The sequence below is a fragment of the Hibiscus syriacus genome, unplaced genomic scaffold, assembly GCF_006381635.1.
Source record: "Hibiscus syriacus cultivar Baekdansim isolate YM2019G1 unplaced genomic scaffold, ASM638163v2 tig00110831_pilon, whole genome shotgun sequence".
Taxonomy (NCBI): domain Eukaryota; kingdom Viridiplantae; phylum Streptophyta; class Magnoliopsida; order Malvales; family Malvaceae; genus Hibiscus; species Hibiscus syriacus.
The window spans coordinates 2,294,512-2,310,837 of record NW_024062882.1 but is presented as its reverse complement, the minus strand read 5'-3'; the positions used below and the strand labels follow the sequence as shown (position 1 = coordinate 2,310,837).

The 16,326-nt window shown below is 31.0% G+C and overlaps 3 protein-coding genes and 1 pseudogene across 3 annotated transcripts; all 4 read left to right on the top strand.

Moving 5' to 3' along the window:
• Positions 1-3,149: 3,149 nt before the first annotated feature.
• Positions 3,150-4,993, top strand: LOC120142829 (eukaryotic translation initiation factor 4B3-like). Its single transcript, XM_039157317.1, has 2 exons — positions 3,150-4,297; positions 4,942-4,993. The coding sequence occupies exons 1-2, from the start codon at positions 3,219-3,221 to the stop codon at positions 4,985-4,987; spliced, it is 1,125 nt and encodes a 374-aa protein (XP_039013248.1). The 5' UTR covers positions 3,150-3,218; the 3' UTR covers positions 4,988-4,993.
• Positions 4,994-5,931: 938 nt separating this feature from the next.
• On the top strand, positions 5,932-6,700 carry LOC120142745 (annotated as a pseudogene).
• Positions 6,701-9,440: 2,740 nt separating this feature from the next.
• Positions 9,441-10,025, top strand: LOC120142740 (dirigent protein 4-like). Its single transcript, XM_039157250.1, has one exon. It carries the CDS (start codon positions 9,459-9,461, stop codon positions 10,011-10,013), a length of 555 nt encoding a protein of 184 aa, XP_039013181.1. The 5' UTR covers positions 9,441-9,458; the 3' UTR covers positions 10,014-10,025.
• A 666-nt stretch (positions 10,026-10,691) lies between these two features.
• On the top strand, positions 10,692-11,328 carry LOC120142742 (dirigent protein 4-like). The gene has a single exon (XM_039157253.1). It carries the CDS (start codon positions 10,774-10,776, stop codon positions 11,326-11,328), a length of 555 nt encoding a protein of 184 aa, XP_039013184.1. The 5' UTR covers positions 10,692-10,773.
• The last annotated feature ends 4,998 nt before the right edge of the window (positions 11,329-16,326 follow it).

Sequence of the window (16,326 nt, the reverse complement as noted above, 5' to 3'; positions counted from 1 at the left end):
CACATAGCTTTCTTGAAGGTTGTCTCCCTTTTCTTTCTGAGTCTTCTCGGACCATAGTCGTACCTCGGGGTTCTTAGTCTCTTGTATTACAACACCTTTGTCCATTAATTCAGATTATTTTATGTAATAAACACATTTTTGGTGGATCAACACCTCTTTTAAATGATGCAGGTGATGAAAACAAAATAAAAGAGAACAAAAACAAAAAGAGTTAGTGAGGTAAATCAAAATAATAATAAAAATGAAAAATCCTATCCCACATGATATCTACCCCTCATGCTTATTATTCCTAGCCGGACATGATCTCTATCCCGTAAGTTAGTTTTGAACAAGTCCTAACCGCATAAATTTCTAGTTCACATGCTTTGAACAGAAAGTAAAGCAGGAAATAATTCCGGCATCCTAGGGTTTGAAATGAGGTCTTGGGGTGGGCCCTAACTCTTTGTAGTCTCCGGGTTTAGGTTCTAAAAAAAAGGTACCCGAGTTCTCCTTGCTGGTGCCCCCTTGGGCTTACCAGACCCTTAGTCCTAAACCCATCACAGGCTTGTGTGGACTAAGTTAAACTCGAGAGGACACATTCCCTTATGCCCATACGGAGAATAAATTCACACGAAGGCATAAGGTATATGAATCCCGAAGGTTACTTGCTAGGCCCATACGATGAATAAATTCACACGAAGGGGTCGCTTTCACCCCCACTTAAAACGGGTTCGGAGCTCGGGTATAGAGCCTTTAGATGAAAAAAAGAAAACTTTGAAGGCTGAAATCATGAAAAAACGATTAGTCCAACTATTTACTCGAAAATAATCAAAATTAAGTAAAAATGATCGAAATATTACCTTAAAATTTAAACTTACCCTTTTCGTTAAAAAAATAATTGGAAATTACCTTAGCCTGACTCACTTACCGTCCCCAGCGGAGTCGCCAAGCTGTCGCAACCGTCTTTCAGTTGGGCCCCGGAATTGGGCTTCGACTTAGAAAAATATGGATTGGAGTCGCCACCGATCATTTATTTAAAAATAAATGGGTTGATCGGATACCTTATTTCTTACCTGATATGCGTCTTACCAGAAATATATCGGGCTCGGGAGTCAGTTACGGTTAAGGAAGGATTAGCACCCTTGAACCGCCCTTTCGGCACTACGTAATTTCCAGTTGTCTTAATTAAGAAAAATAACAAGTTAAATTAAAAGGTAAAGTTTCGATCCTAATTACTTACCCTTGATTGATTTGAAAATATCCTTTAAAAAAAATCGAGAAATGTGTTAGATAAACAAGGTAAAGAAAACAAATAAGATACAAGGGAAAATAAATAAATAAGTAAGATAAAAAAAATAGTAAAGTAATAATTATATATAGTAATATTTGAAAAAAGGAAAAAATATAATATATATAATATATATATATATATATATATATATCAAAGTATTAATAAAATAAATAAGCTATATATATACACCAAATACTTAAAAATAGAAAAGATACCCTCCCAATTCACCGAAAGTGGGGGGCTTTAGTAAGAAATAAGACAAAAAATGGGCCCTCTAGGTTAGTAGTATAATATAATGTTTAATAATAATAATAAAAGACACAAGATTTTTTTTTTAAAAATAATATATAATAATGAATAAAAAAACGAAAATAATAAAAATAATATAAATATATAAAGTTATAAGATATATTACATAAATAAAGAAATAATCAAATAAAAATAATTAAGAATATATATTTAATAATAGGTATATAAATAAACTATTAAAAGTATAAAAATATATACGACTAGATAAAGATAATTACAATATATATATAGTAATATTAGACTTATAAGTAAAATATTAAAGAATATATATATAATAATAAAAAATATAGTAAAAATAAATGAAAATAATTTAATATATATATATATACATATAATAATAATAACATGAATAATAAAAATAAATGAATAAAATATCCATATAATAAATAAATGGACTAATATAGATTTTTAAAAAGCTCTTCCCCTCCTTTAACCGAAAATCAAACCGGTTTTTAAAAATAAGCCTCGGGGTAGATCTACGTTCGAAACTTCGAAACCCCACCCATTTTGGTCATCGACGCAACCCACGTTTTGGGTTATTCGAACCAAATCTCAAGAAAAATAACGTGCACATGCAAAAGAAAGAAAAAAGAAAATGCTACATTTTATTTCCTTTTCGAATCCTTTACAATAGTTTTGCCTTTGTATCTTCCCGTGCTTTCCTCTATGTTTTCTGTGTAAATCGTGTCTTACAATGGTGAGTTACAATGGCTATTTATAGTGCTTGTGGATCCTATCTTTAGGAATTTAAATCTTAGTAGAGCTCTATCCTATTTTTAGGAGTTTGAATCCTAGCAAAATTTTATCCTATTTTTAGGAGTTTGAATCCTAGTAGGACGAAAATGTGTGTTGACACTTATCGAAAGCTTAATTTATTTATATTAATAATAGATTTATAAAATATATTAAAAAACTATCATTTTTTAATCAATTATCAAAACGTTTAATTTATTTACATTAATAATAATTTTTACAATTTATTCAAAGATAGTGTGTTTTCTAAGTTACTGTTTAAAAAAATTAAAATAGAATCACATTTCATCACCTTATAATATAAACTATTGGATAATTATATATTTTAATACTTAAAATCAACTTTAAAATTTAATTTGATATTTGGAGTTTTCTTTTAATTTGATATCTAAATATAGTTTTTAGTTCAAATTAATGTATAAACTTAATCTTTTTGTTTAATTTGGTTTTTATGATTCTTTAGGTCCAATTAATTATTATATTTAAAAATAATAATATTTTATAAATTTTAAAATTATTTGCATTCATTTAATTCTATCCAACCTTGATAGATCTCAATTTAAAATAATTTAATTTGAATTAAAAAAATAAATTAATATATCCAATTAAATAAAATGTCTAAGTACCAAATTAAATTAAGAAGTTAATATTTTGAATAAAAAATCCATGTACTTTTTGGAGAGAAAAATCAGGTATCAAATTGAACTTTAAAACCAAGTTCAGGTACCAAAAGTATATATCTACCTTATATTGTTCTCCACCGTTAGATATGATCCCATCGGCTTCCCATATAAAAATCCCTTAGCGCTTCTTTTGCTGCCAAACGCAACTCCTCAACCTAAAACGCAAGCTTCGAAACAGCGCCAAAGCACACCCCGGAAAAATCATGGAGGCAACTGTCTCTTCTCCTTGGGGCAAGCCCGGCGCGTGGGCTCTCGACGCCGAAGAGCACGAAGCTGAACTGGAACAGCAAAGCCACGCCGATTCTTCCACCGAAAAGCTGGCCGATTTCCCTTCTTTAGCCGCCGCCGCCACCACTAAGGCCAAGAAAAAGAAGGGCCAAACCGTATCCCTCGCTGAATTTACCTACGGCTCGGCTAAACCGAGCGAGCCTACACACTTCACTCATGAGGAGGTCCTCGCGCTCCCCACCGGCCCTCGCCAACGTGCCCCAGAGGAACTCGATCGTAACCGGCTCGGCGGCGGGTTTAAATCGTACGGTTCGAACAGATACAATAATTCCAACGGAGACGATTCGTCGAGTAATAGTAGATGGGGATCTTCTAGGGTTTCGAACAGAGATTCCAATAGAGAAATTACTCCTTCACGCGCTGATGAGATTGATAATTGGGCGTCGGTTAAGAAATCGAAGCCAACCGGTAATGGGTTTGGCGGTGGATTTGAGAGGAGAGAGAGAAGCAGCGGTGGAGGAGGGTTTTTCGATTCGCAATCCAAAGCTGATGAAGTAGATAACTGGGCTGCTAGTAAGAGTAATAATAGAAGCCCCATTGGTGCACCGCCGCCTAGGAGATTTGGGGTGGGTTTTGATAGAAGAAGCAGTTTCGATTCACTTCAACTGAGGGATTCACCTAGGGATTTGGATAACTGGGGAAAGAAAAAGGAGGAGGCTGGCAGTGGTGCTGCTGGTAGTGGTGGTGCGAGGCCAAAGCTTGTTCTTCAGCCACGTACGATAACTGTGACTGATGACTCGACGGTGCCCAAGGTCAAAGGCGCAAATCCATTCGGTGAGGCGAGGCCGAGAGAGGAGGTGTTAAAGGAAAAGGGGAAAGACTGGAAGGAGATTGATGAGAAGCTTGAAGCTATGAAGATCAAAGAAACTGTCACTGTAACAGAGAGACCGAGAGAACGAAAGACAAGCTTCGGTAACGGCCATGCACCGGCTTACAAGAGCTGGAGGAAGAGTGAACCTGTTGAAGCTGCAGCTGATGCTGATCAACCCCAAAGGTTTCTTCAATTAACTGAAATTTGATTGCTTGGTTAATTTTAGAATATATACATCACATGAACCTTGATGCCTTTTAATAAACAGAGTAAAAGTAGTATAATTGAATTTTTGCGTGTCAGGATTGTGTTGGAACAGGTGTTTTCTTACCTATATACCTGTATTTGAATAATATTTATGGGAAATGATTATACTTCAACTAGCTAAAGAACAAATAACCATGCATATTTTTCATCTCTCGTGCTTGTCTTTCCGTCTTTCACATAGTTTTCACCTTTATTTTAGCATTTACATTAAGTCTTACAAGCATGGAGAATGATATTCCTACATTTACGTTCCTTCCAAGTGAAAGTTCCTTGCTTGCAAGAACTTGTTAGTTATACTTCTAGAAAGTTAAGTCCCTTGTATTTTGGAGAGTTTGAGAGCTTCTTGGTAGTTATACTTCTCAGAAGTTCCTTGTTATATGGAAGAGTTTGAGAGCTTATCTATATTCATGAATCAGTAATAATTAACAAAGTGATGGATGGCTTTGACCCCTTGAAAAAGCATGCCTGTTAGATCCCTGTTTTGAGTTTGCTTTTGCGTGTTAATAGTGTCACATTAACATGAATTTGCTAATTCTGATATTTTTCTTTGTGGAATCCAGTGCTGAGAATACGGAAAACGGCCATGTCACAGAATGCGAAGCTTAAGGTCCAAAGAAAGTGAGAAGAAAAGCTTTATTTGAACTTTTTTGGATGTCCAAGAGGTTAGAGTTGATGATGAGACTTTTTTTTATTGTTATTATTGCCAATGCAGTATTTAGAACAATTTTGATAGGGCCATGAATTGGTTGGCATTGGCTTTTGCTAAAGACGGTCTTGTTTTCTTTTCATAGTTACCTAATTGTTATTAGGGTTTTCATAGTGTTTTTTTATTGTTAAAGTTCTCTGTTTTCATTCATATTTGTGACCATGAGTTGAGATTATAATTGTTTGTATTACTGACCAAATAAATCAACGTGTTTTCTTTTGGTTCTTGCATTAATTCTTTACCTAGCAACTCTCGTCTTTGAGCACCATCTATACGTGTGTTAGCTTTGTTCATGGACTCGTAGTGGGAAATCTAGAAATATTTTCAAGAGGTATGTTTTTTCATAACATTTTTGGTTGGATTTTTTTTTTCTGTTGTGTTTTAGCCTTATATTAGGTTGCCGTGTTCTAGTGATCAAAACTTATCAACTTAACAGCGTCAACGTTCTAGTGATTAAAACTTAATAAAACAATGACGTGGATAATCAAAACTTGTCTCTTTTTGAATTTGGTGGATAATCAAAACTTATCTCTTTTTGAATTTGGTGAGCAAAAAAATAAAAGGCAAGTGACCATTTATGTAGTTTTCTCTTTTAATAAAAATAATAGAAAATGTATAATTTTTATACGGATTGAATTAACCGGGTTACTTAGTAATATTTTTAGATTATAATAAACGAAATTCAGGTACTACATTCAAACAATTTATATATTTATTTTATATGATTTTTTAAAATATTTTTTATACGGGATTTGTTATTATACTACTAAAGTCACCAACTGTCACTCTTTCGTTGTTTTTTCTTTTTCTTTTCTTAATATATTTCTCGAAAGCTACACTCCACGGTTCATGCCTTGAAATTAAACAACATTTGGTTTCAATCTCAATCACCAACCGAATTTTGCTTAAAATAGTACACAATCTTCAATCAACCATTACTAATTTCATTTTAGTATTGGAAATTCACCTTTATGCTTACTATAATTTAGATTCTTGAATATCGTATGCGTCTCGTGTTTGAACTATATAAACTGAGAAACAGGAGCTTAAAGTTGATACAAATGCCAATGGAGAAATGTTTGATACCGGCCTGGATCCTGGTTCTCACCACCGCCATGACAGTGGCTCGTTCGCTCGGTTATTACTCCGATGACGGCCCATTTGTTCCAGCTCCGTAAAAAGTAACCGATCGCAACTTCTTTTTACACGACACCATGAGCGGCAACAACCCTAGTGCTGTCGTCGTAGCACAACCAAACACGATGACTACCTTCGGTCGGGTGGCAGCTGTCGATGATCCGCTCACTGTCAGCCTGAGCGTAAAGTCGGAGGTCGTTGGAAACGTTCGAGGCCTATGGGTGTCGAGTGCCCAAGACGGTGCATCTCTTATCATCTACATGGACTTTGAGTTCACGCTAGGTGAATTCAATGGCAGCTCCATCAGTGTATTCTCGAGAAATCCGTTAACTGAATCGGAGCGCGAGCTCACGGTGGTCGGAGGGAGAGGGAAGTTTAGGATGGCGCAAGGGTTTGCACGACTTGAGACTTATTTCGCGAATTTCACGAACGGAGACGCCATTGTTGAGTATAATGCGACTGTGATTCATTACTAAGACGATTGTTTATTTCATCAATAAAGTTGGTCCCTCTTTGAGACTTTATATGCCATATTTTAGAAATTCTAACTGTTCAATTTTCTTGTTTATTATTTCTACCTCTAATGATGTTCTAATTAATATTAAATCAGATTAATTTGAATCATGCAATCATAAAATGACCATTAAATTTGTCTAATTATTATAATGGTTATTAATTTTATCGAATTGTTATAAATTAATCATTAAATTTTATCTAATTGTTATACAATGATCACTAAATTTATCAAACTTTATTATTACTATAATGTTACAATGGCATTTTGTAATAATATGATAAATTTATAATCATTTTATAACTTCTAAAAGTTCAGTGATCGAAACGATCGTTTATAATTTAAAATGTAACTTCTGAAAAATAAACTTCTGAAAGTTCATTTTGTAATAATATGATAAATTTATCTAATTTACAATTTGACAACTTGGCCACCGATATTTTATCCTGATTTGATTGCAATGGGTTGAGGACTAAAAATTAATAATTAAAAATGAAATATGAAAGCTAATTTAGCGAAACACACGCTCAAAAGTCAACTCTTTCCCTTGTAGCTGACAACTAGCGACCTTGAAAGCTGCCCTCCACGCCTCAGAATACAAATTTTTCCACTCACCAACCCACCTTCACTTCAATCTGCCATAGTTCGAATCGAATTTTAATTTATCAAATTTAAATAATTAAAAAACCGAAGATTAAAACATCGTGGTTAAATAATCATAATTTTTTGATTAATGAATGTGGCTCTTTTCAAGTTTATATACCAAATAGACAAAAAAAAGGTTCAAGTAATGAATAAGTAGTATAAAAGAACCTTAAGTATCAAATAAATTTTGAAAAAAAAACTCCCGGTACCAATTAGGTACACAAAATCAAGTTATGAGATCCAATTTTAAAGAAATACGACATTCATTGATTGACTAAAGGTGATTCATTTAGGGATGGATATGGGTCAGGTCAGATTTTCAGTCTACTAGACCCGACCTAAAAATTATAAATCCCCAACCCGACTCGAATCCAACCGGTTTTTTGAGATAAATTCAAAACTCTACCAAACCCGAAATAATATATTTATTAAAAAATATTATTTTTATTTAATAAAAAATAGGGATTTGATTGAAAGAATATAATATATAGAGGGGAATTATCGCAATTATCTCTAAATATATAAGATAAAATTACAATTTTTTCGGGTCGTTTCGGGTTGGGTATTTTTCACTCTAAACTCAAACCCTACCCTATCCGACCCAAACATAACCTTAGAAAAACCGACCCGACCCGAACCTGCCTCGAATTTTTTAAAAAGAATTCATCCCAATCGGGTCGGGTTGGGTCAGAACCCGTCGAATTCAGGTCCCATGTCCATCCCTATATACATTAACAAATTTTTCATTGGACTAAGGGTATGTTTGTTTCAAGTAAACATTTTCTGGAAAACGTTTTTCTCGTTTTTCAGTGTTTGGTTAAAGGAAAACTAGTTGTTAGCGTAAAAAGTTTTTCTGGTCAACAGAATTTCTTTTATGTTTTCTGGAAAATGACTCACGGCCTGATTTTTCGTAAGTTATTTTTCAAACTTTTCACGTCAAAGAATAAATACTCAAAATAATTTTATTTTTATGAATTTAATATTAATAAAATATTTCAATATCATTTTAATTAAAATGTTAATTATTAAAATAGTTAAAATATATTTATTAATATTTCTAATAATGTAATAATATTTTGTAGAATTATAATAAAATACTCAATTATATTATAGTAATATAATATAATATATTTCTATTTTAATAATATATAATAAATTATTAAAAATATTATTTATTAATTTAATAGAAATAATATTAATAAATTATCATGAATAATATTATTTATGTATTTAATATTAATTTAATAATCCAATAATATTTTAATAATGATATTTAAAATATATTAATTACTTTTTAAAATATAATATAATAATATTACTTAAATAAATAACTAATATAATTTATAATATTTTTATTTCAATAAAATGTACTAATCTTAATATTTTTATTAATAAAATTATAGAAATAATATTTTAATAAATAAATAAATAAAATATTTTAATATATTTTAAAAATAATAATATTAAGTTTTATTATTTATTGTATTTAATATTTGTAATAAATATATATATTTTAAAATTTATCAACTAGTGGAAAATGCTTTACACAACATCTTCCAAATACAGTAAAATGTTTTTAAGAAAATGTTTCTATGATGTGTGCATTAGACTCGTATAGTTTTATAAGTGTTAATAAAAGTATGAAAATATTGGATGAAAATAAAATTTAGGTATTAATTTGGAAGTAAAAATTTTTTAGGCACCAATTCTAAAAAAATTGTTTAATTTAGATATCAATTTGGAAGCAAAAATTCTTAGATATCATCTTTAAAAAATATCTAATTCAAATATCAAATATATATTTAAACCATTTAAATTCTTAATTTGGTCATACAATTTTATTTTAATTTTTATGACCTAAATCTCTATATATATTTTATGTGATTAATTTAGGAAATATAAATCAATAGTAATTTCTATAATTATGACAATAAAGGTATTTCAATTAATTGTCAATGAAACTTTTTAAGAAAATTTAATATTTCCTTTATTGTAAAATACATTAAATATGAAAAAAAAAGCTTAAGTGGTTGAATTAGCCATGTGATAATCACAGTAGCTGAATCTCATTACCAATGGAGAAAAGCTTGATGTTGGCCTGGATTCTTGTTCTCAGCACGGCCATGGCGGTGCCACCGTGCCAAGGCTATTACTCCGATGACGAGCCACATGTTCTGGCTCCGAAAAAAGTGACCAAACTACACTTCTATTTTCATGATACTTTGAGCGGCAAAAATCCTAGTGCAATCATTGTTTCCCGTCCTAACACGACGATTGCCTCCAATAGCATCTTTGGCACCGTGGTAGCAATTGATGATCCACTCACGGTTGGCCCTGAGAAAACGTCGGACGTCGTTGGGAACGCTCAAGGCCTATGGGTGTCGACCGGCCGAGACGTTCCATGCCTTACTATCTACATGGACTTTGGGTTTACAAAAGGTGAATTCAATGGCAGCTCCATCAGTGTGTTCTCGAGGAATCCGATTACCGAAACGGAGCGCGAGCTCGCGGTGGTCGGAGGGAGGGGTAAGTTCAGGATGGCACAAGGGTTTGCACACCTTAAGACTTACTTCTTGAATCCCAAGAATGGTGACGCCATTGTTGAGTATAATGTGACTGTGATTCATTAGTAAGATAATAACTTACCGGTTTTATTTTTGTTGTTTATTGCACCAATAAAGTTGAACCCTTTGTGTTTTAGATAACCTAATCAAAAAGTTATCCCTTGTAATAAGTTATAAATCGAATTGAATTATAATTCGTTAAATTCGAATCAAATTATCATCTCTACACGAAATTAAACCCTAATTTTGTGGAAAAAGGTTTCAATACCTAACCATCAAGTTAACTTCATAACTTGTTACTGCTTTAGAATTTACTAAGCTCTAAACTTAATTTTTATCAACATTTACAAACTCCAAACACTAACAAATCGATTGATTAAAATAAATGTAAAATTAAACAAATTTTACTTTGCTAAAACCGAAATTATTTACTATGTTATTTCAAGACGTTGACTATTAGTTGATTAACATTTTTTATTATTTTGACTTAAAATGAAACATCGAAGATTAAAATAGTTACAAAAATAGATAATAAATTATCCATAATGTTGCAAGTAATTTTTGACGTTATGCTTATTATTTTTATTATTTGAATCTAAATTCACTCATAAAAATAATACAATGTATCAATTTTTTTAATCTCTAATAAAATTATCTTTGTTGTTTAATTTGATAACGACATTTGACAATCAAGCATTATTGAATTAAATAAACCATATTAATTGTTTAATTTTATAATCTTTATAAGCTATAAAATATTCGACAGTTGGATCGTTATTATTGTATACATAAGATTGTAATACAAAGTCAATGGATAGAAACATCAATGGAGAGAACTTTGATATCGTGCTGGATTCTTCTCTGCATCCCCTTGGCTCCGGCGTACAGCCAATACTACTCGACGACCGTACCGAGTGTTCCCGTGTCGAAGAAAGTTACCGATATCCACTTCTTTTTCCACGGCACCATCGGTGGCCCAAACGCTACAGCAGTCCCCGTAGCCCGTGCTAACATCACGGGAAACGGCAACTCTTCACCAGGGCCATCGTACAGCATAGTTGTCGACAGTGCTCCGCTAACCGTTGGCCTCGAGCCAACATTGGAGATCATCGGGAATGCTCAAGGACTCGAAGTATTCCCCGGCCGAGATACAACCACTGTGGTGGTGTACTTGGATTTCGGGTTTACTACAGGCGATCTAAACGGCAGCTCTATCGGTGTGTTTTCGAGGAATCCGGCGACTGAGACGGAGCGCGAGCTAGCAGTGGTTGCTGGGAGAGGAAAATTCAGGTTAGCTAAAGGGTTTGCCTTGCTTAAGACTCGTTTAATAAACAACAACAGTTTCGTTGTTGAGTATAATGTGACTGTAATTCATTACTAAATGGACGTGTGAGAGTTAAATCATCAATAAATAATATGCACATCGAATTCATATTTATATCCTATACTCGTATTGGATTCGAATAATATAATCTTCTCTTATTGTATCTTATAGTAGATTAATTATAATATAGAAACTTTTTATTTATTTCTTTTTAGTTTTACCATGAGACAACGACTTAATTATACTAAGAGAACAAAAAAGAATGCAAATATGGGAAATCGAAAATAATTAATCGGATAGTTTTGTTGTACGATTGCCTAATTTAAGGTTAATTTAATATTGTTTTCAATCTAAAACGTTATCCTATTCAACCCAAAAATTATAAAAGTTTATAATATTTTCGGTTGTAACTAAAAAGTTATATTGCGAGGGGTTTAAGACTTGTAACAAAAAATGTTACTATATTCAAACTTAAAAACGGAACTCTTAATAAAATTTCGGTTACAATCTATTTCTATCGTTTTTAACGATGCCGTTTTTAATTTTATATTAACAATTTATATTTTAGAATTTCCTCAAACAATATAACGAAGTTCCACACTCATATCTCAATCATGATCCAACTTATTTTCTAAATTTATATTATATTATACCATACAAAATAAATTTATAATATTATAATAAAAAATATTAAAAAACATAAAAATAATCGGTTAAATTTAGATGATGTCATGACACATGACATGTTAACAACTAAGTACATATGAAATTTTCATGTCAATAATACACGTTGATTGTTAATTAATTAATAATTTTCATTCATCATAGATTATTTTGACCAAAAAAAATTTAAAGACTAAAATATTCTAAAGCATATAAAAAAATAAAATAATACATTCAAATAAATGTTGAAAATAACTTTAACACTATGTATTTAAATGCACAAATCAAATTTCCTCAGGAGTTAATATAATAGTTGTTATTCTTGGAGGTCTTAAGTTCGAGCACCAATGATTATAGTAGAGGTGATTGAGCGATCATTGTCGTAGTAGAGAGTATTTAGAACAAATACTATTTTATAATTACCTTAGCTCAATAAAAAAATATTATGTATTTAAATAATGGAATAACATGTTTATAATAATATATATTTTCAAAAAGCGATCTATTTATAAGTGGATTAATAATTTAATCTAATAATTTCAATAATAATAATAATAATAATAATAATAATTTAATTTAGTGTAAATTTTATCAAACAAGTCACCTAACTATTTAAATGTATTTAATCAAGCCATTTGTCGTTAACGTTTGACAGAAGTGTTGAATAGACAATTAATAAAATTAGTATAGTTATACATTTGATCATCAATACTTACATATTCAATGAAATATATTAAATTATAAAAAACAAATTTTAATTAAACGGTGACACGTATCACTATCTGATTGGATTGAAAACAAATAAAAAAGACGAGCAAGTTAAAGGGTTTAGGAGAACGGTCTAAACTTAAGACCTCACGCTTCTTAGGCACACCTTAACCATTCAGCCTACCCCATCATTTATATAGTGAAATATAATATATATATAATTTGAGCATAAGTTAAATGTAAGAGTTGACAACACAAAACCACTGAAGTAATTCTTATATTCGATTAATAAATGGATAGATTTTATATAGTTTTAAATATGAATTTATACAAGATTAAAGGAAAAACTAAATTTAAGTTTTATACAAGATTAAAATTGATTTCTAATTAAACATTTTAACTATACAATCTAATAAAAATTAATTAAAATATAAATGATTTGTATATTTTATTTTTTTAATAAAGAATAAAATTATTAATTAAATTAAGAATAGTATCCATTTTTCGACTATAACTACAATTATTAGATTATATATTTTAAACATAACTAAATTAAGATTAAACAGTTTAATATTATATATTTTATTTTAATAAAAAGTAAAATTATTAATTAAATTAAACATATCAATTTTTTAGACTATACAAGTAATTATAAAATTATAAATGTGAAAAAAGAATATTAAATTTAGTTTAAAATATATAAAAAATAAATTCAAAATTTCTTTTAATTTGATATAAATTAATGATTAAAAACATATAAAATCTATCCAGATGTTAATCATTTATAAGATTTGTTTTAGTGGTTTTGTGTTGTCAACTCTTACGTTCGGCTTAAGTTCAAATCTTACAATAGCTATTTTTGTTTTTGATATTGTACAGACTTATTTTCGTTTGGATTTATTTTTTTATATTATTTTTTTCATTATGTATATATATAGTAATATAGTATAATTTTTAAAAATGTTTTTTTAAAAATATAATATATAATTTTTTGAAAACATTTCGAATATATATATATATATATATATATATATTATAGTTTTTGAAAACATTTTTAATATATATATATATATATCATATATAATTTTTGAAAACATTTTTGAAAACATATATATTATATAGTTTTTAAAATATTTTTTGAAAACATTGTTGAGTTAATCGATTGACTGAATCGGCCAAGAGGGGGGTGAATTGGCAATAAAAATTTTGGTGGAAGCTTTTGCAGAAAATTGAAAGAAATTGCATAGCGATTTAGAGTGGTTCGACTTTATCAACCAAAGTCTACGTCCACTATCTTAGCTATCCACACTAAGGATTTTCCAACAAATTCACTAATTTGTTCTTTCTTTTGAGGCCAAAGAGATAACCTTACAACTCCCTCAAGAATATACCCCAATTCTTGAGAACACTCTTTTCTCAAAGAGATACAAATTTGTAAACTTACAAGAAAAACCTCACAAGGTAAATCTGTTTGCACAATTCTAGAACAAAGAAAGAACACTAAAAAATAAATACAATTGAGCACAATAAGTGTTCTTGAAAGCAAAATGAATATTGAAAAATAGGCTTGAAATGCTCAAACTTGAGGTTTGATGCTTTCTCTTTGATTCTCTCTTGATTCTAATTGCTTGATGTTTCTTGTTATTGATCAATGGCTTCTAAGCTTGCTTAAATACACCTTGAATTACTTCTGAACGTTGGGGATGATTAGAGAAGATAATATAGCCGTTTTAGTGTGAAAACAATTAATAAAACAGCTTGGAGCGTGGGGGGAATCGGTACCCCTTATGGGGAATCGGTTCCCTAAGTGTAAAATTCAAATATTTTGACCGTTATACAAGGGGTAATCGGTACCCCCTGGGGGGGGAATCGGTTCCCTCCGAGCATACTGGAATTCTCGGAGCCAAACCATTCAGGGGGAATTGGTACCCCCTTGGGGGGGAATCGGTTCCCTCTGAGCAATCTGGAATTTTTGGCTTTGAAATGGTTCGAAATACTTTGTAAAATTATTTTGAAATTGTTTTAAGATTAAAACTTAATTTTACACTTGAGTAAGGATTAAAAATGATTTTTGAAATATTTGGAGTAATGATTTGATATTCGAATAGTTATATCGAATATATTTAGAAAATCATTTGGAAAATCTTAAAATTCATTTAACTTAATTTGTTATATCGAAATATCAAAATGTTTTCAACAATCTCCCCCTTTTTGATATAACAAAACATTTTAGTAACTTTAAGATTTTGAAATTAAGTTTTGAAATTACTCCCCCTTACTTTAACACTTCTCCCATTTATCATTTAAAAACACATTTAACACTTCTCCCCCTTTTTGTTAAATCAAAAAGACATTTTAAAGAATTTAAACAAGGTTTTGAAATCATTTAGCCAATTGATTATATATAATATAAGCTGCTAAGATTACAAGCAAGAAAAGCGTTAGCCATTAGTTTCATAATCAATATTCATAATTAATGTGATATGGCAAAATTGGTCATATATCTAACATGAAGTAAATGATGCAATAATGAATAAATTTAATCACACCAAATAGATAAGTTCTCACCATTCATAAATCCAAACAAATCCAAAATCAATCAATCCACAAATTCAAACATTCCAAAATATTAAAAATGTTAAAACAATAAGTTTGGAGTTCAAAGCAAAACATAGAATCACATATCAGGATCAGGAGGAGGAAAACGAGCTCGCATAGCGGCCATTTCGTGAGTGAGTTCATTAATACGCGCATTGGTTGCTTTATTGTTTGCACGCATTTTCCGAAGAATTTCTAATTGTTGAGCTCCCATTGTAGATAAATGGGGCTCTATAGAAGTAAAGCGCGAATCCATGGTAGCATATCGGAAATTGAATGTCTCCATAAAGGATTGAAAATATGGAGGTTTGATGCGTTTGTTGTGCTTGCTCCTCGGGCTGCTCAGGCTCATCTTCGGCTTCATCGATGTCTCGCATTAATTACTCAAGCTCGAGATCTTCGTCAGCTTTGGGTGGAGCTTGTGAAGAACTAGCTCCCGGAGTATTTGTAGAAGATCGAACCCATTCACCAGTTTCCTTATCCTTAATCCATCACGCTCTCGTTAAGGAAAGAAGGTTAATTTGTTTCTTAAGGGGAAAAACGACATCTAGAATGACTCTAAGCCCAGCTTTGGAAAACAGATTACTCAAAATGCAACCGTAAAAAAGAGATGAACAGAGTTTCTTGTTAGGAACAAGATTTACAGTTTCAACAATTTTAGCAAAAATAATCTGAGGTAGGTTAATTTTAATATTGTTTTCGAAACAATGTAACCACCAAAGATCTAAGGCTCTAAGAGTAGAATAACGACCTCCGGATGGTCGAAACCACCAAGAAATCATTAGATGAAGAAAACGTTCATGAAGGTCTAAGACACTTGCACTATCCCTTCTTTTATAACGAGATCCTAAAACATTTTTTTCATTTGAAATACCATCATTATCTAATCCGAATGTATTGGCTATGTAAGCCGAGTCAATATATAAGAATTGTCCTAGGAGGTAGGAACGAATTCCTATTGTTTCGGTTTCGGTTTGGTTTTTAACACAAACGGCATTAGAATAGAAAATACGAACAAGTTGATGGTAAACGATGGGTTCAAGATCAAAGAGTTTATCAAATTTCCACTCTTGTAAAAGAGGAAGA

Excerpts from the sequence above, each read along its gene's own strand:
- LOC120142829 (XM_039157317.1), top strand. The coding sequence starts at position 3,219 with ATGGAGGCAACTGTCTCTTCTCCTTGGGGCAAGCCCGGCGCGTGGGCT. Across the intron at positions 4,298-4,941 it reads GATGCTGATCAACCCCAAAG|TGCTGAGAATACGGAAAACG; the intron begins GTTTCTTCAATT and ends TGTGGAATCCAG.
- LOC120142742 (XM_039157253.1), top strand. The coding sequence starts at position 10,774 with ATGGAGAGAACTTTGATATCGTGCTGGATTCTTCTCTGCATCCCCTTG.
- LOC120142740 (XM_039157250.1), top strand. The coding sequence starts at position 9,459 with ATGGAGAAAAGCTTGATGTTGGCCTGGATTCTTGTTCTCAGCACGGCC.